General features: G+C 32.7%; 1 protein-coding gene across 1 annotated transcript in view; it reads left to right on the top strand.

The window, feature by feature from the left end:
* The window catches only part of LOC132753879 (uncharacterized), a 50,531-nt gene extending 24,385 nt beyond the window's left edge, over positions 1–26,146 (top strand). The window contains exons 4-7 of the mRNA XM_060744419.1: positions 16,462–16,647; positions 21,144–21,191; positions 23,789–23,824; positions 24,159–26,146. Of these exons, the coding sequence (XP_060600402.1) occupies positions 16,462–16,647; positions 21,144–21,191; positions 23,789–23,824; positions 24,159–24,221 (333 nt within the window). The 3' untranslated portion in view covers positions 24,222–26,146. The remainder of the gene's footprint in view (positions 1–16,461; positions 16,648–21,143; positions 21,192–23,788; positions 23,825–24,158) is intronic.
* Positions 26,147–26,799: the final 653 nt, after the last annotated feature.

Below are 26,799 nucleotides of genomic sequence, written 5' to 3' on the forward strand. Positions count from 1 at the left end.
TGGATGGATGATCACCAAACTTTGTCTGTAGCATCCTTAGGTAGTCTTTTCTCAAGTTTGCTCATATTAATTTGATTGGCCCCTTTTAAGGGTCACTAGGGCTTAAAATAGAAAACCTTTAGACATTTTCTTCTACAGAACCAATTGATGGATGATCACCAAACTTTGTCTGTAGCATTCTTGGGTAGTCTTTTATCAAGTTTGCTCATATTAATTTGATTGGCCCTTGTAGGGGCCGCTATAGCTAAAAATAGAAATACCTTTAAATGTCTTCTTCTACAGAACTAATAGATGGATGATCACAAAACTTTGTCAGTACCATTCTTGGGTAGTCTTTTAATAAGTTTGCTCGTATTTATTTGATTGGCCCCTTTTAGGGGTCTCTAGGGCTAAAAATAGAAAAACCTTTAGACATCTTTTTCTACAGAACTAATGGATGGATGATTACCAAACTTTGTCTGTAGCATTCTTGGGTAGTCTTTTATCAAGTTTGCTTATATTATTTTGATTGGCCCCTTTTAAGGGCCGCTATAGCTTAAAATAGAAATACTTTTAAATGCTTTTTCTACAGAACTAATTGATGGATGATCACCAAACTTTGTCTGTAGCATTCTTAAGTAGTCTTTTATCAAGTTTGCTCATATTAATTTGATTGGCCCCTTGTAGGGGCCGCTAAAGCTAAAAATAGAAATACCTTTAAACATCTGCTTCTACAGAACTAATAGATGAATGATCACCAAACTTTGTCTGTAGCCTTCTTTGGTAGTCTTTTATCAAGTTTGCTCATCTTAATTTGATTGGCCCCTTTTAGGGGTCTCTAGGGCTAAAAATAGAAAAACCTTTAGACATCTTCATCTGCAGAGCTAATTGATAGATGATCATTAAACTTTGTCAGTAGCATTCTTAGGTAGTCTTTAATCAAGTTTGCTCATATTAATTTGATTGGTCCTGTTAAAGCTAAAGCTTAAATGCACTAGCATTTCTTTAAATTAAAGTTTAAAGATATTCTAAGCTCTAATTTTAATATAAAAAAATATTGACAATGGATACACAGTCTCCTTATAAATATAAATATGAAATATACGTGTTTTGACTTCACACAAAGTAGATATGTTATGTTTTATACTCTTAACACTATTCGTGGTCACAGTATAAATATAATGAAAGTGTCATTACAAAAACTTTTTTTTTTCTTTTTTTTTATAGAAAAGACCATCTTTACATTGCCTGTAATGGCATATGCAGTTTCCTGTACATAGTATATTCATTCTTTTATCCAAATAAGACATTTTCAGCAAGAATTTCATAAATTTCATTGGCTTGGGTCATGACCTGTTTATGATGTGTAAATATAGTTCAGCTCTGGAATTCGGACTATTGCATCATTGTAAGGTTAGTTGTAGGTCATTAACCAGGAAAAAATAAGCCTAAAGAAACATAAAATTTGTTTCTCCTGTACTTTACTATCAAAGATGAGTTTATCTGCTCAATTCTCTTATTGAATTTTGTAAAAAATTGTAATTTTTTCATTTTTTTGTAGAATTAACAAGGGACAAGGGGTTTAATTTCTGTTCCTGAATTGAATTTTGATATGAACTGGCTTACTTTTGATATGTTTGATATCGCTTTACCTACTTTTTTTGTCTTTTATGTACAGACTTGAAATTTGGACTATGGGTGTAATTTGTGTAATTTTTGATGTTGAATTCAATTTTGATACCAGCTGACCTACTTTAGGTATTACTGACATCATTTGACCTACTGTCTTGTATTTTGACATTCAGATTTTAAATGTTGACCAGGTTTGTAAATTCTGATGCCGAAATGAATTTTGATATCAACTGACCTACTTTTGATATTTTTGATATAATTTGACTTTCATTCTTGTGTTCTTGACATACAGACTTGAAATTTGGACTAGGGGTGTAATTTCTGATGCTGAATTGAATTTTGATATTAACTGGCCTACTTTTCATATTTTTTACAATGTTTGACCTATTGTCTTTTTTTGAGGTACAGTTATGTTACCATACAGAATGTATAAAAAAATTTTTGTCCCAAACTGTGAACTTCAAACATCTACACCTTACATGTTTTGCATGTGACATTTTGTGTTTTCATTCAAAAAAAGTTTTTAAAAAAATTGTCCAATCAAAATTAATCCTGCTCTAGTGGTCAGTTGTTCTGCATTTATTCTACATAGTCTCATAGGAACACACTTGCAACATACATATTTTAACAAATCCTTTCCAAAATATTAGGGCAAAATATTGCAATTTTTATAGTGAATAATGAAATGATGGGTTAGATGAGTCATCTAGGGCCATCTTAATGGTCCTATTGTTTATTATGAAGAAAAAAGCTAAAACAATCAGTGTTGTGAAAGTATATTACTAAAGGGGCAAGTTAAAGTTGATCGAGCTGAACTGCCGAAAGAGCTGGACTTGCCTTTCAGCAAGTTCTTTTGAAAAATAATTTCCAACACTGAAAAGCAGTTGTTTCTGGTGAGCGACTCAGGGCCATCATGGCCCTCTTGTTTAATAATTTCATTTTTCTTGCGCAATTCTCTAAAATGAGACTTGGTTTTTCTATATGCGTTTCACAATTAACATTCACCATACCAGGTTGTAAAATAACTTAATTTGGTCCTTAAATCAGTTTTTACCACAACATCAAACTTCATTCAGAATTCATGTCACGTTATTGTGAGCAAAATTCTGAGTTTCCTTTAGATATGAGCAAGAAAATGTTTATTACCCCCCGCCGAAAAGACAGATATAGAATTAGTCTCCATCCGTCCGTCTGTCCTTCCGTCCGTCACTCTACATTTTTGTCCGGAGCATATCTCAAAAAGTATCAATTTGAAACTTCATAGGTGGAGGTATCAACTTGAAACTTCATTTGTGGATAAATCATATTTAGGAAAAGTGAAGTGCACAAGAATGATAACTCACGCTGCATATTTTTTTCATTGTTGCCCTTTGTCATTCTTCAAACATAATTTTTGTCCACAGCATAACTCAAAAAGCCTTTGAGATATCAACATGAAACTTCATGTGGATAGATCTCACTCAGGAGGTGTGCAATGCAAGAGTGATAACTGTACCATTTCTAAATTTTGAGTTATTGCTCTTTGTTATTTTTCATACTTAATTTTTCACCTGAGTGGAGCATAAATTAACTAAAAAAACAAACTTTGAGATGTCAATGTAATCTTCATAGGTAGATAGATCTTTTTGAGGATGAATGTTGTGCGAAAGAATGATAACTCTAACCTTTATAATTTTTGAGTTATTGACATTTGTTATTTTCTTACTTTTTGTCCGGAGAATATCTAAAAAAGTGGTAGAGGTAACAACTTGAAACTTCATAGGTGGATAGCTCTTTTTGATGAGAAGTGCAGCACACTAGATTGATAACTAACCGTGCATTATTTTTCAGTTATTGCCCTTTGTTATTTTTCATACTTAATTTTGTCCAGGGTATAACTACAAAAGCCTTTGAGATATCTACATGAACCTTCAAAGGTGGACAGATCTCACTCAGGAGATATGCAGTGCAAAAGAGTGATAACTCTACCCTTCATAATTTTTAGTTATTGCCCTTTGTTATTTTTCATACTAATTTTTTCACCTCAGTGGAGCATATCTCTGAAAAAGTCTTTGAAATGTCAACATGAAACTTCATAGGTGGATAGATCTTTTTGAGGAGGAATGTTGTGCGCAAGAATAATACCCTTTATATTTTGTTAGTTATTGCCATTTGTTATTTTTCATACTTTTTGTCCGGAGCTTATCTCAATTATTATTAATTGAGCCTTGATTTTAAACTAAATGTGTCTGTATTTCTTACCATCCTTTACTGGTTTTAGATTATCATTATTGTTTAATAGGTTTTTTACTTAATTAATGTTGTTGATTATGTCTTATATATATATATGATTATGTTTTATCGGATTTATGTAAAGCACTCTTGAACATTTATTATTTATGAAAAGAGTGCTATAGAAATGTGGTATATAATAATAATAATAATTATAATGATAATAATAATAATAATAATCTCAAAAAGGTGTTAGAGGTATCAACTTGAAACTTATTAGGTGGATAGATCTCATTGAGGAGGAGTGCAGCACACAAGACATTTAACCTAACGTGCATTATTTTTCAGTTATTGCCCTTTGTTATTTTTCATACTTAATTTTGTCCAGAGCATAACTACAAAGGCCTTTGAGATATCAACATGAACCTTCATAGGTGGATAAATCTCACTCGAGAGGTATGCAGTACACAAGAATGATAATTATTCTGCTCTACTACATATAAACATGACTTTTGTAACAAGTTACATGATTATGATATTTTAAAACCTTCTGAACAAGTTAACATGTCAATTCAAAACAATGCTATTTGGAGATACCTTATCAATATATTTAACTGGTCTTTTTTGTTGTTGTTTTTTTTGTGTGGGGGTTGGTTTTTTTTTGTTTTTCGCCGTGACAATCATATTGCTGCATTTCCCAGCAATTTTTTACTTGTTACCTGTGTGGCGAAGAGTGCTATAAAAAGGCATGTAAAAGATACTTTTTAAGAATTTACGATTACGGACCTGACACCGAGATCATTTTTTAAAGAAGATGTGGAAATATATCTATTAGCAAATGAAAAATATGATAAACAAGATCAACAAGGAAAGGCGGCGTTCAATGAACGCAACCCGCCCCCCCCCCTCCATATGACCCAGCAACAAGAACTAGTGGCAAGGAGCCCAGGTGGACCCCAAACAGGGCACAAGTCAGCACGGACAGTTTAATCACTATATAATAAATAATTTGTAACTGATTAGGAATTTAAAGAAAGCAAATGATTGAATAATAGGCCTACAAAGTCAAAAGACACAGGGAAGGGGACAGGAGACCGGGAAAGGGGGGGGGGGTTAATCAAAGAAATAAAAACTAGGGGTGAAGGGGGAAGATACTTACCGTAGAGGAGAAAACAACAATGAACACAAGCAACAGTGTCACCTAAACAGTATGAAACAAGTCAACTAATTTGTTGTTGAAATAGTTCATTTAAAAACAAAAGAAATTATATAGCATGAAATCGAGATTAATTATCATTCAGAAAAAATATCAGAACAGGTGATAATGCATTTTAGTGTGTTATATTTTCGATCCTTGTAGATCGTTCATCGCGACATTATTGTTGTGCTTGTGGTATTTTTAGTTGCAACTTTTCGGCATTTTCTAGTTGGGTGGTTCCAATATTCCTATATAATGTTGAATCACCCTTAGGATATGTTGCCTGCTTTTTAAATTTGTCTTTTGACGTCTTATCTGTGATACGCAGGCTTCATAACCTCTGATCCCCTTTCAAAATTCCATTTTATTTAGTTCCGCCCATTGTTTTCTCGTTTAGGGCACATGCTTTTTATTACTTGGGGACCATACGCCGCTTTTCATGGAATGGCACGGAAGTTTCACATTGAAGGTTCCATGATAACCGCCGTATGAATACATATGCGGATGTTTCTAAATTCAAAATTCTACTATTTCACGTTTAAATGTTGAATTCTGCTTAAGCCGGTGCTACGGTGCGTGGACGGTAACTTGCACTTTCCAGTACCGTCCATGAACAGGCTCAATCAAACCGAGCCTGCAACATTTTCAATTTTGCCGTGTTGGGCTTTCTTTAGGGATTCTGTATTTATCTATTTCAATATACCTGATTATATCCTTTATCGATTTACCTGTGATGCAAACAGAAAAATTTAAGTCAATAAATAGATTTTAAATAATTTTTTTTTTTCAAAATCTTTAGAAGTTAAGATGGGTTGTTTGGAAAAGATATAACACACATTTTATCCGCTTCTTTGTAAAACATGTTATTTTTATTAATGCACGTCACACAATTTTTCTCTTCTCAAAATCCATAAACATTGATCGGTATATTTAAAAGTTACATAAATTACCATTTTAATAAGCGTAACTGATTAAATTTATCATGATATTTTAGCGTCCCGGTTGAATGAACAAACGTTCGCGCGCCAATCTGTTTGACACTTGCCGCCTGATCAATCCAGTTATTCGAAGGAAGTGTACAATACAAATTGTGTAATATTATGTAATACAGGGGCAATACAATTTTATCTTTAACACCCTGCTGTTTTAATTTAAATTACTGATGGAAAAGTCGCCTAATGATACCTTTAACAAAGACATGTGTGTGCCCGTTTTGACCATTGAATGATTACTCCCGCACTTTTTCGTAGATCTGTAAAAAAATTCACGTTTTCAGCACTTACCGCCTTAAGTCATCCCAAAATTAATATTTTTGGGGGGACATAACATGATATCGCATTATTAAAGCCTTAAAGTATGATAAACTGTAGAGATCGTGATTGCTTTTTGCCCTACGCAAAATGCGCATGCGCGTAATGCAACATTCGTTTCTATGGCAAATCGTTTTGTAAAAAGGTCTATTCAAAACGATATCCAGTATTTTCAAAACATTTTACAAAGGCTTTTGATTCACTATCTCATAAAGCTTAGTATTACGAGTACAACCCACCTAATCTCCAGAACATACATTCGAAAAACAAGATCAACAAGGAATGGTAGCATTCAATGAACGCAACACGTACATGACCAAGCAACACAAGTCCACAGCTAAGTTATCAATGAAAACATTAATTTCAGGCTTTCAAGTGGAAAATAAAAAGACAAAACAAAAGAAAAAGAAAAACAGAAAGAAAGAAGAGATAAAAGTAGGGTTAAAAAAGACGAGAAACGTAAAGATTTCAGTGCTACAGGAAAAGTAGGATTATCTTCCTAACTTATTTATGTAATCAAATGCACCGATCAATATTTATCCATTGCATGTTTTGAAACCAGTCACTCGTGTCTTAACAAGATAGTCGGGAAATGAACCTGAACTTTAAAGTTTTTTATCAAATCAAAATATTTACAAAACTTTTAACAATGAGTATGCCATGATAAAACAGGCTATTAGGAGTAAAAACCCTGGTTAAGATATACATAGCCCCTTTTCCAAATGTATTTACCGTCTAGGAAGAATTTTAAAACATAGTTTAAACAATAACTGTTGTATTAGGTGAGGTTAATATCTTACTGAATTCTTAAAGTTACTTTTACCTGCCCTTCACCTTTGTCTTGCAAGTATCATAATTTTTTTTTGTTTCGTTTAATTTGAAATAAAGTAAGGGTTTAAAAGACAACAACTATATAATCAGTTTTTAGTTTAACTAGTAATGGCAATAACCCTGCTATGGCAGCTTGGGTGTGTCGGGGGCTTGGTTCTATAATAATAATAATAATAATAATAATAATAAAGACTTTATTTAAAGAGGCAACATAGTTGGGCATGCCCAGTCTTCCCTATGAGCCTCTATCAAATATACAATGTACATAATATAAACATTTAAACATCAATACACTTCATGAAGTTAGAAGTAAATGCTATAAGTTTTTTTTTTTGTGAACGTTGCCGTCGCCTTGCTGATCTTTATTTCAGTTTTCATTTTTTACCCTTACACCGCTTTCAATTTCTTTTCCATCGGGAAGCTTCAATATATTGATAACATTAAAGCACAAATCAATTGACCCATCACTAGTAGGGAGGCCTTCCAATAATAAAGTTTATCAATATATTTGCTCAAGCATACAATCAATAATGATAATAGTAATATTAATGATAGATAGTAATCTTCTTATCAACAAAGTTAACATCCAATCCGGATAAATATGCAAGTATGTGTGTAAAATGATAAAAATAAAATTTCAGATCTATTAAGCAAAGGACATCGATTTTGTTTTTGTAGAATTTTAATTATATGCACAAGACATACACACAAATTACTTACTGATAAAGTTGACGCCTAATTGTCCTATAATGTGGCATGAAGCCAGTGCTTTCAGTGCTTTGATCCGAGTTAAAGCGGAAACGAAATCGTTTTCTCTGTGTGTGTGTGTGTGTGGTGTGATTTTTTATGCTTTCTTGTTCGTTGACTTGTATAAAAGGTATTACGGTGTTTTTTTCTGAACGGGTGTCAGATAAACCAAAGTGACCTTTGAAATAGGACCCATCACACGATCTTGATAAAAGAAATTTTCTTAGCCTATATATCTTGATACTTTAACCATAACAAAGTTAATACATAATATTTATTAATTACACGAAAGCACTCAATTTAATATAGAATATTTGTAAAGTTTGTGTATGTACGTAGGGGAAGAAAAGGTAGTTCCCTATGGGTCAAAGATTTCAAATATTGTATAATTCTTTACAGATATACATGTAATATAAAGCTCCATGATTATTTACATCAGTGCTAAACGAAATTAATAAGGGTTACAAACCCTAATTATGAATGATAGGGTTTTCTTCAGGCTGTTATCTTATAACTTCCCCGTGGTCGAGGGCTTATACGCTCGTTTAGGAAGAGAGATGTCCTGAGTTCAAATCCCAGTTAAGGCAACTCATGTTTTTTTAATTGTTAAATAAACACTAAATAACATTGAATTGAATATCAGTGTTGCAATAAGCCTTATAGCCAATTTACTAAAGTTATAACACTGGAAACAGCATTGGTGGCACTATACAAAAACAAATTGTTTTATAATCTCACAACTTTCACCTTTCTGACATTCTGAGACTCAAACAAATTCAACGCCTTCTGTGCTTTGATTTAATTAAACATGATCATGATATTGCAAAATTGTACCTAGTGACTTACTTATTATTAACAAAATATAAATGTATATTATGTTATCAAGTAATGATATTTTTCAGCGATTAAGGTCATGAACTTGTTTTATTTTTTGAGGATCAAGCAAAAAGACATATCTTACACTTCACAAGGTTAAAACTAAAATAAATAAAAAACAACAACAACAATAAACAACAATAAACACGGCATTATAACACCATTTTTTTTATATAGAACATTCGTTATAAACGCAACTACCCTGATTCTATGAAGATCGAAGTGTTTAACATACCCTAGGTGATTTTAAATAAGGTTGTAACTATTAAGCGTGAACTCTACAAATACATACTAACATTTAAAGTAAGCATAATGATACACGGCAAAACAGGTCCCAGGGTTCTTGTTTAAATTAATAAAATATATAACTATGAAAAAAATTACTCATATTATAATTTAAATTAAATTTTCATATACTTTATTTTTGAATTATTTCAAAGACAGAAATTGTGTATGTACCGTATCTTTTGAAATAACAGTGTGCTCCGTACCATTTCAACATAACTTTATGAAAATATACTAAAATATCACTGCATTCACTCAATACATTGGACATAGTAAATATATCAGATTTAACATGTATTTTTCTATGAAAAAAGTGACAAAAAACATGTGACTTGCTAGAAATCGCTTGTTCTGACAAATGAGTGTGTAGCGTTCCCCTCGGCCCCGGCTATGAGAAGAAAACTGTACTCGAATGTTCTCAAAAACCATTTAGGGGTTTTCAGAACTTTTATATACCGTGGAAAGCTGATAAAACGGCCTTATCTGATCAAAATCAGATGAGTAATAAATAAGTTATGAATAATCGGGTAAAAAATCGGCGTGCTCCGAACCCAAAAAGTCACGTGGTATGGCCACATTGATTATTCTTATACAAGTAGTAATATATGAGAACAAAATTAAATTCATATGGATCAAATGATCAAATCTCAGCAGAGTTTTACCTTTCTTTATCAAAACTAAAATTTTCTTATATAAAAGTATATGAAAAAAGACTAAAGTTAAGATCTACTTACGTTATTGCTTGCATGTTGATCTAATTATCACCGTATTTGTACCGCTTTCTTTGTGATTCGGATTCCTGAAAAATCTATTTTTAGCCATGCGATCAAACAGTCCTTTACAAATAGGCATTAGATGAAGTATCATAATACCGTTGTTCGTGAAAGAAAAAAAATTGTTGATTGCTGTTAGAAAATGTTTTGAGTAATTTGAAACAAACAAATTGGAAATATCTTTTTTAAGACATGATTGGCTGTTTGAAACACCACGAGAAAATGACAGCCTATAGGTCAGATCCTTGTGCGTAGCGACAATTAGGAGCTGATTTTAATCAGATTGAGTAAATTGTGTTATCTTCTTCTTTTCCTTTATCTTCTCCTTCTTCTTTCGTTAGCTCTACACAATCACGCCAGTTTCTGCGATAAAGGATATGGTTTCTTTCTCAAGTCATCTAGGTTCCCATACAACCTCTGTCTGAGAGATGTGTCTATAGGGCCACATCGCAGTTCGCTCCTGGTCGTGTCGTCTAGATCTTTGGAAGACATGCTCAACAGTTTGATTTTTCCCTCTGCAAGCACAGATCTGTGACTGAGTATTCATCATGATTCATGTACTTCTTGTACATGTGGTAGTCTGTTATGTCCCGAGCATAGTCTGGCCATTATAATTTGTTGAGCCCTGTGCAGGCGAGGGTAACATTGTACTGTCTTGGTCTGGTGAGAGTCTTGATAATCTTCACTTAAATAAAAATGCAAGGAAGTGTAAATAAAATACTGGGTAATAATGTAAGCATTACTAAATAATTTGACATGTTCCCGTCAACTATACGCACACCCAGTTTCAAAATTTACTGAAAAGCATAAAACATATGATTAGAAATTTCCGTTCGGATACCCTGGTCGTCCCATTGTTTCAACATTTAGCTTCAGTACTGAGAACATAACGAAATTTATACTCATATTCGATCCTCTTAAACGAGCATGAATGATTTATTATCCTCCAACAAACACATGCATTCAAGCACCTTTAAAGAAAAATGTAACATATAACAAGGTTTGGGGGCATGCCGTTAAGCCGTCCCGTTTATTTGTCAAAAGATTTACAGGAAATAAAAGAAACAACTTTATTGATCAATACTTGAAGAAAAGCTGTAAGTGTACTTCTAAAACGTTTGTAATCTGCTCTCCGATCCCAAACAAAACAAAACTAATGAAATTCGATTTCTAATAAATACTATCTTAAATCACTCGAGGTAGAATTAACAAATATGATATAACTGGAAAAAGCCAAAATCAGAAATGCTGCGAGCGGGCTGCCCAACCCTACGCCGTCTTGGGAGTGGGGGGGGGGGTAGGAAGCTCCAAAGCTCTATATAAGCGGCTGGCTGCTTCAATCGCCTATCTGACATATCCCCAATTTTGAGTCTAATGAAAAACCATCAATTCAATGAAATGTATTAACTTCAGACTGTATCAATGCATGACATTGTTGATCTTCACTCCCCTTCATTTCTTTTAAACTTTTACATCCATGTAAAAGGAAGACGAAGAATCTGAAATAAACAAAACAATATATCAAAAAATAGTTTAAGACAATGTTAAATCCATAAATTTATTTTTGATAAATCGATATATATGAAACTGATTATATTTTTAGAAATATCACAAGTGGACAGCGTGAACGTTATGCCTCGAATGACTAAATAATTATTCACTATTCGTGTTTGTGTGGCTTGTTTGTTCATTTTAAATATTTGGGGTAGTAGAAACAAATCATTGCAGTAAAAATATAATAGTGTTACACTGGTATTAACACATAAATTCTATAGGACTTATTACAGATAAGTAAAAGAGTTTGTCCGACCAGAATCTTTTGCTATTGTTACGTGTCCGAGCTTCTCTCTTATAATTTAGGTAGCGTTTGAACTACGAAAAATTATAGTTTTGACTATTATATACATTATATATGAGTAGTAATAAATGATTCTCAAATGATTTAAATAACAGTAAATTCAATGGGAATTAATAAAGATATGATGTTTTTGAATATAGCTCTATACTTAATCAAGTCAGTGCCTTCTATTTATAACACAACCAATGGGAAATACTATATCACTCCTATTGTTAGCTTTTTATCAATATTCCTAAGTAAATTTACTCATCAACCTATAAGAATTACTTTACATTCTATATGTCCAGCTTTTCACTAATCTCACTAGCGACCCGTACAACTATTTACGGCATAAAGTCTCAAGTACAATGTATTATATTAATTAGCTGATAATAAATACTTATATATTTGTCTGACCTTCCTAGACGATGACTCAGCTGCAACTCCTGAAACCTTTTTTTTTAATGCGTTTATTTAAGGTCGCCGCCGGAAAGCCCATAAAATCAATGGGAATTAATAAAGATACGCTGTTTTCAATATAGCTCAAAGTTTCCTCAAACAGTTTACTTTATCAAGTCAACGTCTTCTATTTAAAACACAACCAATGGGAAATACTATATCACTCTTATGCTTAGCTTTCTATAAATGTTTCCTAGTAATTTTACACATCGACCTATAAGAACTACGTACTTTACATTCTATATGTTCAGCCTTTCATTAATCTCACCAGCGACCCGTACAACTAAAATAAAACTAAGATTAAACCCTTAACACAAAGCGCAATGCTTTCATGTTAAGATATCAGAACACAATGCTCAAAATATCTGGGCCAATCTTACTTTGTTGTATTTACGGCACAAAGTCCCAAGTATTTAACTAATATTTATTTATTTGCCTGACCTTCCTAGACGATGTCTCAGCTGATCCCAATTCTTTTTAATGCGTTTATTTAAGGTCGCCGTCGGAAAGCCCATATGAGCGACCGTACACTCAAGTCGGGCCATCCTAGATTTTTTCATAGATTTTTTCCCCAGCTTTTATTGGTGGAGGAAGACCCCAGGTACCCCTCCGGGCATTATTTCAGGCACGAGCGGGCACCTGGTTAGAACCACCGACCTTCCGTAAGCCAGCTGGATGGCTTCCTCACATGAAAGATTTCGACCCGAGTGAGGATCGAACCTACAGCGGTGAGGGACATGTAATCTCAAATCAGCGACCTTAACCACTCGGCCACGGAGGCCCCTTCCCAAAATCGTATGTATGTAATTTTTGCTTAATGAGGTTCCATCCGCCCTTCCAGGCACTAAGAGTACGGACCTCGGACATGTCACCAGTCATGCCCTTAAAGTATGTTATAATCTAAAGTGGTGACCTATTTAATATGAATTCAGTAATTCACTTAATGAGCCCAAATAAAATGCAAATGTTTTAGACTTTATTAATGAAATAATACACGGGAGGCCAATCAGACCATTGTGTGCATTATGTTGTTTAGCTAAAGAATGTGTTGCTGCCTAAAATAAAGGATCAAAGAGCGGACGGGTAAGGTTTCCTGACATAGGCTATACGGACACACGGACAAGCAATAGTGCTTCGGACAGGTGTTATTGGTATGGTGCCTCAGACATGCAATTCGGACAGACAAGTTCACACCTTTCAGTTTTCCAAAATCTGTGTGTGTATTTGAGTTTATTTATACTCGCCACCGGTTACCCATATGGGCGAGTCCTCCAGAAGAGCATTAGTCATTTTAGATTTTGGAGGATAGTGCAAGATACAGATACAGAAAGATGCCGCATTTCCAGAAGCTTCCCCTGGTTCTTTAACGTGCCAAGTGTTTAAGCACTCATACGCGGGACCTCGATTTAAAGTCTCATCCGAAAGACTGATTAGTAATTTTAGTTGGCCAGCCCTGGAATCGAACCCACAATGTCGAGATTACAAGTCTCGTGCTCTAACCGATTGAGCTATGCGGGCTGGCTTTTTTTCCAAAATCTGTCTGCGTCTCTGCTTTTATATTAATGCAAGAACCACGTGATCTCTGATAACCAATGAAATCAATCTACATACCTTACTGTATTCTGCTTGACTTGCTAAGAACTATTCTTGCTCTAAGAGCGTCTAAAAGTTTAATGATTAACTTGCTTGACAAGTGTCTAAAAATCTATTACTTATAAACAATAATCATATTTATATTAGCTTCTTTAAATAACTAATTCTAAAGTCAAACATACATAGTGATCAGACTGATTGCTGGCGGCATCCATTTTTGCGTATCTGATTGTAGTGAATGAATCTCTTTTAAAGCGTAAAATCATTAGGAGCAGTCTACAAATATTGTTTTGCGCATGCTCCGTTTCAAAATACGACTTAACTTAAACGAAAAATTAACATCAGTGTGAACAAATCGGTACATAGAAAAATCGGAAAATATCATTTACGTTACTTAGTGCTACGTGGATGTTTCATTCCGTTTTAATCTTTTAAACTGTATAAATCGATTACCGTATTGTTTTTACTATTTCATGTTCCGATAAATAGTATAGCTACAATATCACCATGACCGAGTGAACCGTGTACCTTAAACTTTTGAACCGGTGCTTCACCAACATTAGATCAGATCTCTTAAATAAAGATATAAATGGTTGAAATTAAATTTTAGGGTGAAATACCACACAGCAATTATGGTGTATAAATCTTTGCCTCCGTTGTATATGAATGAATTTTTAGTTTTTCTTACAATGAATTACATAGTTACGCTCAATCACTCATAAAGATCTTGTTCTAAAAAATTATACCTAATACTGAAACTATCTTTTTTTAAAAATTAATGAGTTTATCTATAATTATTGGGATTAATATGAGTGTCAGTTGGATGAATGAATTAAAATGTCTAACCTTTCTTTTAAAGAATGTATTTAATTTTTTATATTTGCACAATTTTTTTTGAATTTTGTAAAGATCTACAACTATTGTTTTCTTTGTTATTGATGAAATAGAAGGCTTACTGAAAATAAGTATACATGTCCTCTTAGTGTGCAAACTTTGTAAGTTACCTTCTCTAAAAAAATTGTTGTTATTATTACTAATAATATTATTATATATATAATTATCTACTACACAAACTTTTCTATCTTCTATTTAAAAATCGGGCTTTGATGGTCAACTTTGACGTCAGTGTACAAAAATTGGTTGAAATTATTGGAATAAAATCAACGAAATCAATTCAGAAATATGGTCAACTTTCTGCATTCCAATTTTCAAGACGCTACTCGAAAGTTCGCAAAGTGTCGCGTTCTACCTTAATTAAGGGTAAAAAAACTCTTGAAATATTGATAAAAGAGTTTAATATGCTTTCTCAAATTATAATAATGATGAAGTGCATATGAAATGTAAATATGAGATTGAAAGTAAATCCTAGAAAGAATTAAAAAAGAATAACAAATAGATTATAATAGTAAAACACAATAATTTTAGAAAGAATTCTAAAGACTTACTTCTTGAAATTGTCGAGCTGAATTTATGAATCGGAGGCGACATAAATTTGATGTTTAAAGTGGTTGCCCTAAGAAATAAAAAAAAGTTACAGTTACAAATTCGCATTTTTTTAAGTTCAACGGGTATTATGGCAATATTGGTGAGGGAATTATAAACCTTGTGACATATCATGTGATTGATGAGAATTTTTTTATCATAAAGCTTTTGTCTCAAGCTTGTTTACGTAAATGAACAACCATATGTTGATGCAGTGGGTCCAGATTTTATTCTTATTCAGGACAATGCTCGACCCACACACCTCCCGACTCACTACCCCATACTTTGCATGCGAAACTATCGAGCTGTTGATATCCTCGGACCTTATTTCCATTGACAGAGGCGTCATTTTTTGTGGTCTCTTTCAGAAATAAGTTTCCAAGAAGAGTTATCATAATTCCATAACTAAATAACTCCATTTACTTACCGTATTGTTCATTTTGTGGTGCTTATTTTAATATTCCTGCGTTACTGAACATACACGGTGATATCTAAAAAATACGACTAAAAATTTTGTTTATACTCGTACATGTTTCTTGATGTTTCTTCAAGTTACTTTGTTATACTCATTATAATTATATTTTGTAGAAAAAGTTAATAGTTTCATAAGATTATCCAAGATTCATGATCTATTTTTAGAAAACTTATGTGAACGAATGATAAGCCTAGAGTATGGTGGCATATTTCTGCCACCAGATAACCATATAACTAACACAAGTTAATCAAGAGGTTAACTAGTTACGTAACTAGTTAACCTCTTAATTAACTCGTTAGTTATGTGGTTAACTAGTTACGTAACTTGTTAATTTTTTTCAATAAATAAAAGATCATTAGGGGAAATAAATGCATGTTAGTGCCCACATCTTCCATCCTTTTATTATTTTACCAGCTTAATATTAAGTGATCAACTAATTACGTAACTAGTTAACCTCTTAATCAACTAGTTAATTAAGAGGTTAACTAGTCACGTAAATACTTATTAAGAGGTTAACTAGTTAAGTAAATACGTATTTAGTTTACCTCTACATTAACTAGTTAGTTAAGAGGTTAATTAGTTACGTCAATACGTATCTAGTTAATAACTTAATATTCAGTTGGTAAAATAATAAAGGATGGCAGTTGTAGGCACTAACATGCATTTATTTCCCCTCATGATCTTTTATTATATTTATTGAAAAAATTACACTTCAACAGCAGCATCAATGTAAATAAGATTTTGATCTTGTAAGTTGTTCACTTTACATATAGTTGGAAAGACTTCAACTTTTTAACCTTGCTACGAAAGAAGATGAGTTGACGCTGGTTATAGGAAAAGCTTTAAAAACAAAGAAGGATGCGGTTGTATTCGACATGCGGACATGCGTAGACTCGAAAGAAAGAGAGAAGCTTTCCAACATTTTGTCTTTTACATGTAATCAGATAAAAGGCTTTAATGTAAGACTTTGTTCATTAACTTTTTTTTTTCAATTTATTTTTTGGTATAATCGTACAGATTATAACTCACCAGAACCACATACGCATAAGTAATTAGAATTTAGTGGCCTTTGACTTTTTGTCTAACTTACTGTATTTTTCATTTTCAGCTTTTATACAATATCGTAGAATAACGAAAAAATGTAATAAATGCCTTGAAAAAAAAAACCAACGTTCTAAAAGTATCAAAGTATACTCTGGTGTTGTTAATGCAGTTTCAAGTATATGTTCCTGAAAAACGGCAAATATCCTACCTAAAAAGAATTTAGTCTTAGAACACTGTTTCCGGAATATTCACAACTGCTACTACACTAAACTTATTGCTTCGATGAAAGAAAATATTATAAGACAAGGTGCGAATTATTGATAATTACGCATTAAAAATGCATTATTCTTTTCAAGCAATACAAAGTTGTAACGAATATGACATATTACGTAGTATTTTACTGCTAATTTCATTCATAACCTGTGCTAAGATACTATTTATGCATAGAATTTATACCGATAATTTCTAATTGAGACAAATCTTGTTTGTTTCCTGAGATTCTCTAAAAATTGAAGACGTTGTAAGTCTATTATTTATCTAATTTATAGGAAGAGAAAAAACGGTATTAACCGTTCATTAGTTTTATAGATATGTTAATCACTTCAATATCATATGGAAGGGGATAAACGCAAAAATTACATCTTGCTTTCTTACGTTATGTACATCGTTCTTTCTAACTTGTACATCTTGCATTCTGACTTTTACATGTTGCTTTCTTACTTGCACATTATGCTTTCTGCTGTGTGCGTCTTGCTTAATTGTATGTTGATATTGTTATTTAAATATCAATTATTATTCATTTGTTAATCTGGTATATTAATTAATAACTTAACCTGCAACTGTTTGTATTTGAGTCTATTTACTCAGCTTGAATGACGAATGTCATAAGGGAGAATGACGCATAGCCGAAAGCCGAATGCAGCAAGCATAATACGACGCGACATCTGTTGTAATAATATGTGACACCCAAATTCTGCTAACAGGTGGCGCTACAGTTATATTCTCGGTAAAGTCCGTACTGCGGTTCGGATTCAGTTTGCCAAGTTACGTCCCTTTGTTTTAAATTTCCATTTCCACTATGGAGGAAATAAGGTAAACACATATACAAAATGATTTAACCAATTTTTGTATTTATTACTGAAACTCTGCGGGTGAAATTATATTTCCAGCTGACAATGAAAAGTTGCAACTTTTCAAGTCAATTATTTTAGAATTATTTTTTTTATCAACAAAAAAGTTATAAAATAGAACAGTTGTTCAAAGTGCTTGGGCCATAAAAAACTTCTAAGTACAATATTTCATCCTCTTGGAAAGTTCCAAATTTTTGACATAGCTTATTTACAATACCTGTGACCATAAATTAAAGTACACGTGTATTATTATAGACGTTGAAACAGGATTTTTTTCAAAACGGCTTATATTAAGTTTTTAGATACTAGTATATATTTCTGTATATATGAGCAGCACATGTGCTGGGATTGACAAATGTACATTTAATTTGGATTTTAAAGGCGTTTAAAGCTCCACACCCCAAATGTCTGTGATGACATCAACCGTTACAAATAAGATTATGGCTAAATTGCAAATAAGGGACATAACTATTGTGATCAATTTTCCGAATACTCGTATATTTTCGGTAATTTCCGTATGGTTTCGTACATGTTTCCGAACTTGCGCCCTCTGTCGTAAAAAAGAGTGTAGTTTTGCAACCTGCCTTGTTGTATTGCACACAGTGCGTGCTTCTATGTATTATTTATACATGTATAATCAATTAACATATAGGTTTCTTATTTTTGTACACATTAAATGTAGACAGTGTACGATAATTATAATTAAACTGAACAGTTTTTAGCATCAAACATATAACTTTAACATAGACAAATTTGAAGATAAGTCAAATAACGGACGATTCACGCAATTTAAAGCAAAATATGCAAGTCATAATGCAAGATGTACAAGCCAGGATTCATTGTGTGCATGTTATAATGCAAAATGTAATTGTGAGAATCCAAGATGTACAAGTCAGAAAGCACAATGTAACGTAAGAAGGCAAGATGTAATTTTTGCGTTAATACATTCCATATTCGAACTGTTGTTGTTATTAAGAGCTGATATAGGAATTTCACCGATACATTCAATATCTAAATAGCCCCAATTCTAAGGTTACTGGTTTTCTGAAAGAGCAATATTTTGTTCATTTTTGCCGAATTGGTCCCATGTATTTTGAAACCATAAAATCATCTTAAACGTTGCTGCATATATATAAAATGTAAAAGATACCAGGGACCCTCGGAATACTGTATCGCGCCTCTACCGACTGAGCTATCCGGCCGCTTACACATCTTTTCTCCTAAATAGTGAACAGTTCTGAACCGTGACATACTCCCCAGCTATATTGATATTCGTCCTCGAATTTCACAGAGTTACAGAGCAATGTGAATTCAACTCTGAGCTAATTTTTTCGTAAAACATATTTGTTAATATTTGACTACAAACATAGGAATGAAACTGATCTACAATGATAGCTCATTTTCAAAAAATATCTAGCTTGTAATGTTTCTACGGAAGCGTCCTGGTGCCAATTCATAATGTTCTATAAAAAAAAATAAACTCCTACGTAGGAGATAAAAAAGCCTTATTAGGAGTTTGTAACTCCTACGTAGGACTTTTAAACTCCTACGTAGGACTTTGTAAGTCCTACGTAGGACTTTATGACTTTATAAGAGATGCATACAGAATGCTTTGCAAATCTCAACATTCCGGACCGGTATAACGGCAAAGGAACAAGACACTTAACCCCCCCCCCCGGCCGAAATTTCAAATCTTAAATATAGAGGACATTTCACATTTGGTTCATACAGAATTTATTTAAGTTTGATTGTGTAGGAAGCTTTAAGCTTATAGACACACTTTCGAGTCCGTTCCTAGAACCAACCAGTACGTACTTAGCAATGAGTGTAAAGTTTCTTACGGCTTACGCCTAACGGGGTTTGAACCCATGCGGCTAGCGATCATTAGGCTACTAGTCACACGGCACACTTCTCAGGTTTCTAGAGTGTACAGTGTCTTAGGGTGAGGTGTCTGTAAGCATTGGCGATGTATCCCGAAAAATTGCTTTACAGCTATTCGAAAAAAAACTCGACAACAAGCATATAATTATATCAAAATTTTAAAAGGCTTTAACGATTACGTTTTCCTAGCTGAACAAAACGAGCAATTTATCCATTTTCGGCAGTTTCAAAAGATTAAAGCCTTAAAGGGGGCAGGGGGAGTAGTGAAGTGTCTTGTTCCTGTTCCGTAAAGTTTAAGAAGATAACGGTTTGCGGAGCATTATGCATGCATATGTTTAATAGTGAATTACATTGTATATCCTAGTTTAACCCATACATGTGTACATGTGCATAATAAATTTAACTAATCGTACATAATACAGAATCATCGTTAAATATATGCAGAGAATGACAAAATCATCTCTGGCTACAGACTAAAGGTATTTACTAAAGCGGCTTGCCACAATTACAACTTGACACATATGAGCCGCGCCATGACAAAACCAACATAGTGGGTTTACGACCAGCATGGATCCAGACCAGCCTGCGCATCCGCGCAGTCTGATCAGGGACCATGCTATTCGCTATCAGTTTCTCTACTTGTAATAGGGTTTATAAGCGAACAACATGGATCCTGATCAAACTGCGCGGATGCGCAGACTGGTCTCGATCCATATGCTGGTCGCAAATGCACTATGTTGGTTTTGTCATGGCGCGGCTCATATAATTTATTTTCCTACATAATATGCTATCATTAGTTATACTCTAGCATACATGTCCGTCGAACTCTGTGCTTTCAGTACTTTGATATGTATCCTACGTAGGAGTTATAAAGTCCTACGTAGGAGTTTGTAAGTCCTACGTAGGACTTTAAAACTCCTAATCAGGTTTTTATATCTCCTACGTAGGAGTTATAAAGTCCTACGTAGGACTTATAAAGTCCTACGTAGGAGTTATAAAGTCCTACGTCGGACTTATAAAGTCCTACGTAGGAGTAATAAACTCCTTATTATGCTTTTTTAACTCCTACGTAGGAGTTATAAAGTCCTACGTAGGAGTTTGTAAGTCCTACGTAGGACTTTAAAACTCCTAATACGTAGGAGTAATAAACTCCTAATGAGGCTTTTTTATCTCCTACGTAGGACTTATAAAGTCCTACGTAGGAGTTATAAAGTCCTACGTAGGAGTTATTTTTTTTATAGAAAAAATGTAAAATTGGCACCAGGGCGCTTCCGTACCAGGACGCTTCCGTAATTTTCCGATAATGTCAGTTTTTCCTGAAAAAAAACTATTGTTTTAATGTTCAATCTTAGTCAGCAATTATTCGAAATTGTTGTTTTTTAATTGTAATGTTTTTGCAGGTGTATGGATTTGCATTAGAAAGGAAAGATCATGAATTAAAAGAAAAGGTAAACTTAAAAAGACTGATGGTAAAAAAGAAAATTGATGTGAATTATTTAAAATATGTTAACCATTTTTTACAGATACGTACATGTTTCACCAAAGATTCGTTATGACTCTCTCCTGAGAAGAGGAGGTATATTGTTTTGCTAATGTCGGTTGGTCTGTCGCTCCGTCAGTATGTCGGTCTGTCCGTCGGTAGACCACATGGTTTCCACTGATTATCCTTAAAACCATTTATCATTTCGCAAACTTATTGGTCATAACTAGTAGATAATCCCTATTGATTTGAGGGTAACTAGGTCAAAGGTCAAGGTCACAGAGGCCTTAAATGACAGAATGGTTTCTGCTCATTATCTTGAAAATCGTTTATCACAAAGCCTTTATATACATGTATAACATACTGATTGGCCATATATAGTAGATGTTGGGGTCACTAGGTCAAAGGTTAAGGTAACAGGTGCCTTAAATGTCAGAATAGTTTCTGCTCATTATCTTGAAATTATTAATCACAACGCCTTCATATTTCGCTTTCTGATTGGTAATAATTAATAGATAGCCCTTATAAATTTTGTGGTCACTAGGTCAAAGTTCAAGGTGAAAGGGGCCTTAGATGTCAGAGTGGTTTCCGCTCATTATTTTAAAAATTATCTATCAAAAAGTCTTCATATTTCAGATACTGATAAGTCATTATCAATTGTTGACCCCTATTAAATTTAGGGTCACTAGGTCAAAGGTCAAGGTCATAGGGGCCGTAAATGTCAGATTAGTTTCCTCTTATTATATTGAAAACTGTTTATCACAAAGTCTTCATATTTCACAAACTGATTGGTCGTTAGTAGATGACCCTATTGATTTTGTTGTCACTATGTCAAAGGTTAAGGTCACTGGTGCCTTAAATGTCAGAATGGTTTCTGCTCATTATCTTGAAAACTGTTGGTCACAAAGTCTTCATATTTCAGATACTGATCGGTCATAATAAGTAGATGAACAGTATTTGGGGTCACTAGGTCAAAGGTCAAGGTCACATGTGCCTTAAATGTCAAAATGGTTTATGTTCATTATCTTAAAAATTGTTAATCACAAAGCCTTTATATTTCACTTTCTGATTGGTCATAATTAGTAGATGACCCCTATAAATTCTGTGGTCTTTAGGTCAAAGGTCAAGGTCACAGGGCCTTAGATGTCAGACTGTTTTCCGCTCATTATCTTGAAAATTATTTATCACAAAGTCTTCATATTTCAAATACTAATTGGTCAAAATTAGTTGTTAAACCCTATTGATTTTTGGTTCACTAGGTCAAAGATCAAGATCACTGGGGCCTTAAATGTCAGATTGGTTTCCTCTTATTATCTTGAAAACTTTTAATCAAAAAGTCTTCATATTAAAGATACTGATTGGTCGCTATAAGATGACCCATTTTGATTTTGTGTCACTAGGTCAAAGGTCAAGGTCACATGGGCACTAAATAGCAGAATGGTTTCAACTTAATTTCTTGTGAACTATTTATCACAAAGTCTTCATATTTCACATAAGTTTGGCAAACCTAGTAGGTTATCCCTATTGATTTGGGGGCCACTAGTTCAAAGGTCAAGGTCACAGGGGCCTTTAATGTCAGATTTGTTTCTGCTCATTATTTTGTAAACTACTTATCACAAAGTCTCCATATTTCACATATTGATTGGTTATTGCTAGTTGATGTCCTCTATTGATATTGGGAACAACATGTCAAAGGTCAAGGGTGCAAGGGCCTTAAATTTCAGAATAAAAACTGCTCACTATCTTGAAAACTGATTATCACGAAGTCTTCATATTTCACATATTAAATTACTATATGTTGCAAATTCATAGAATTTGGGATCACTAATGTCCAAAGGCCAAGTTCACAGCAGCTTAAAATATAAGTATTGTTTCCGCTTATTACCTTAATCTTTATATTTCACATATTGATAAGTCAAAATGGGGTCACTAGTTCAAAGGTCAAGGTCTTTATGTTTTATATATTGATTGGTTATCATTTTTCTTTTTCCATAACTGAACACTTACATGTAGCCATTTATGGCGCCATTTATGGCAAGTTTCTATAACAAAATTACCAATAATATAAGTCAAAAGCTAGAAAGGGGGCATATGTGTCGTTCGACATTTCTTGATTTGTTTAAAGTTAATGTTACATCAAATAAGATGTTGAAGCATGTTGATATCTGACGCAAGCATATCAAATGAGAAAATTAATTTGATAAATCCTGAGAAAACTCGAGACTTGTGTATTTTCAATTTTATTACATGTTTTTTCTGTGGCTGATCGGTTGAAACAGTTGGTTAATTTATAGTTTTTCGTGTTTATACGTATTTACATTTAAAAGGTTTGGGAAATGAAATTCTGCTCATGATAATGTTTATTTTCTTATATACAATAAATTTAATATTAAATGACATAACAAGTTAAATGACATTTCTTGTTATCTTAGTTTGTTTATATTTGATCAAAGGTTAAATGAGAAGGAATAATTATTTCAGGGTATTACGTTATAGAAGATATAAAGTTTATATGTAATTTTTGAAAATGAAATTGTTTTGAAGTAAACTTTGTATTTTTTTAAGATACGATTATTGGAAAAAGAGTTACAGGAGGAAAGGGTAATAAGTTTATTTATGATTGTTTTATGTAATGCGATAGTGTAACTATTTTAAAACTAGAAATATTTCCCATTTTGGCTTTTCATAATGAAATCAGATGTTCATAAATAAAAGGTTACACAAAGTTGCATTACTAACTTCCGACAATAACATTAATATAAAAAAATACATATCAATTGTTTGATTGATTTGCATTTAAAAGAAATTCTTCCTGGATTTCGAATTGAGCTAACTATATTTTACATGTTTTGGATATTTTCAATATATTTTTTAATAATATTTTGTACTTTACAAAATATATGTAACACTTTATTCGTGCTTTTTACTATTTTAGAATAAAAGGGGTGTCATGCAAAATGTTGGAATTGGTATAGACGACTGGTGGTTACGAAAATAAGATGTTTGACAAGACTGGAACCACAAAAATCTAGGGAACCCATTTTCCTTGATCTTGATTTATGTTTATGGCAATACACTGATAACACCTTGAAATTGAGAAAGAGGGCCTAATTCGTATTTAAAGAGTTAAAAGGACAACAAATTTTAACATCATGGCCCATCGGTTTACATTTCTGCTTAATCATTATCAATTGTATAAACTCATTAATGGTTTTGCTTTAGTAACAGATCAATAATGCTAGATTTAGAAAAATATAAAATATAATATTGCAAAATGCATATTTGTAAATATGTAGTTTTGAAAGGGTTGAAAATTTTGAGTTTTATTTACATGATAGGATTGGAAATATTTTTTAAGATAAATGTACCTGGCGCTACCTAGGCATAGACAAGAACTCATGTGCGTACGGTTGATTTGAAAAATTATAAAATTAAAATTAGAAAACACTTGAATACGAGAAAACAAAATCAACAACAACAAATAAAACTTACTGTGCATGGTAAAATATATCTTTTGAATGAGACACTGTGGTATGTCACGTACATGCATAAGAAAGTCACAAGGAAATAACAATATTTCCGAAATAAGATTTAAAAAGTATCTGTCTATTGGAGGAAACACATTTTTGCATACCTAACAGGAAGACGACAGCACGTGGGTGACAGTACGACAGAGAAAATGTCTATGTCCGTTTTTATTTCAATTATTAGTTTTAAATTGCCGCAACGTCATTGTGTCATTGTTGTCTTTTTTATTGTCGCTGTTGTGCAAAAACTTAAATATAATCATTATTAAAACGTGGTATTAAGATATTAAAACGAAACCTGGATTATTTACTTACCATGACACGACGCAGCTGTGAGATAAGGGTCGGTTTGCACTCTGAAAGCTATATATTGTTATAAATTCTTCTGTCTTGTAATTTATAATTTCTACTAGTTCCATAATTTCACATATTTGCATAAAATAAACAATAACTGTTTTCCGTTTCATTTCACCATTTATTTATTTGAAAGTGTCCTAAATTTCTAATCTACAATTAATATTTAAAGTTACAGAGTTTTTCTTCCTCACACATGGTTGATTAGTCACTGAGAATTTTATATCTAAACTCTTAAGATCTCATTCTTGAAACTTTAATCTAGAATCCTGAATCTTGACTCTAGCTCTTACAATCTTACTCTTGCATTTTGAATCTTGTTCTTCAATCTTCAATCTAGACTGCATCTAGAAAATCTTGTCCCAGTATTTATATGAAATACCTGTACTCTCCATATTTGGAGGTTACCTTAGTGTTAATTGACAAATTTAAGCCTTCTTTATTTATGACAAACAAGTGTTGATCAAGTAACTGTACCAGAAACAAACAGACTGATTCCTGGAATATTTATGATGATAACCAATGATTGAGTTCCCTAAACACAATAATTGCAGGCCTCCTCTTCATAATTTATGCAGGTACCCGTTGACAGAGTTACCATACTAAAATCTCCCAGACTGATACACAGTCTAGCCCCAACAGATTTGTAGTAATAAATAATGACAACAAATGAGGTCTCAATTCTCATACAAACTCAATCATTAAATCAATCCTTAACCAGGTGCCTTGCTAAAACTACAACACTCCCCCAACCTTAAAAAGCTTAATTGTCCCAATTAAGTTAACAACACCAAACAAAAATATAGAAACGAAACAAAAATCAGTGACTTTTCAACCAATCTTACTCCCAAATTGAATAGAAGTTTAACAATAAAACATTCTCAATTAACATATAAACACTGCATTAACTAAAATAGCATTATTCAAATACGAAATTCTAAGAAAATACTTAATCTAAAGAAATGTTACTTCTGTTAATGACAATTTTTTTTCTGACTACAATTATACATTGAATACTCAAAACAAATTAATTAAAGTTCTCAAACAGTTGTTCAACTTTTAACACCATGTTTTAATATCAAAATGAAACTTTTTTTTTTCACTCAATTATTGTCCCTTTTTTCTATTTCACAATATCCTAATTCAATCTTTCACACATTGTCTATTTCTTGCACACAAAGTCCTGGTGCCTATTTATTTCTTAATAAATTTTAACAAATGTGTAAGAATTCTTAAAAGGCACAAACTGAATATAAAATTTGTTTGGTAGTCGTCTCTACCATAGAGTCCTAAGTGCCAAAATATTAAACTTAATATTTATATATAACATAATTGAAATTAGAAAATGGCACTGATTGTTAAACTGAAAATAAAACACTTTAAAATCCAATTTGAACCAGAATCACACAATAATATTCCAATTGAAAAGAATCACACAATAATATTCCAATTGAAAAGAATCACAAATTAATATTCCAAATTGAAAAGAATCACAAGTTAATATTCCAATTCAGAATGAATCACAAATTAATATTCCAATTTTGAAATGAATAACAAATTAATATTCCAATTTGAACGAATCACAAATTAATTCCGATTGCGTTTTATATCCAATATATATTTTTGTAAGAACACCGTTTAAAATTCCTCTTTTTTCACTATTTTCTTTATAATTTCATATTATTCCAATATTAT

Source organism: Ruditapes philippinarum, unplaced genomic scaffold (genome assembly GCF_026571515.1).
Source record: "Ruditapes philippinarum isolate M1 unplaced genomic scaffold, ASM2657151v2 ctg5063_1_1_1_1, whole genome shotgun sequence".
Lineage (NCBI taxonomy): Eukaryota > Metazoa > Mollusca > Bivalvia > Venerida > Veneridae > Ruditapes > Ruditapes philippinarum.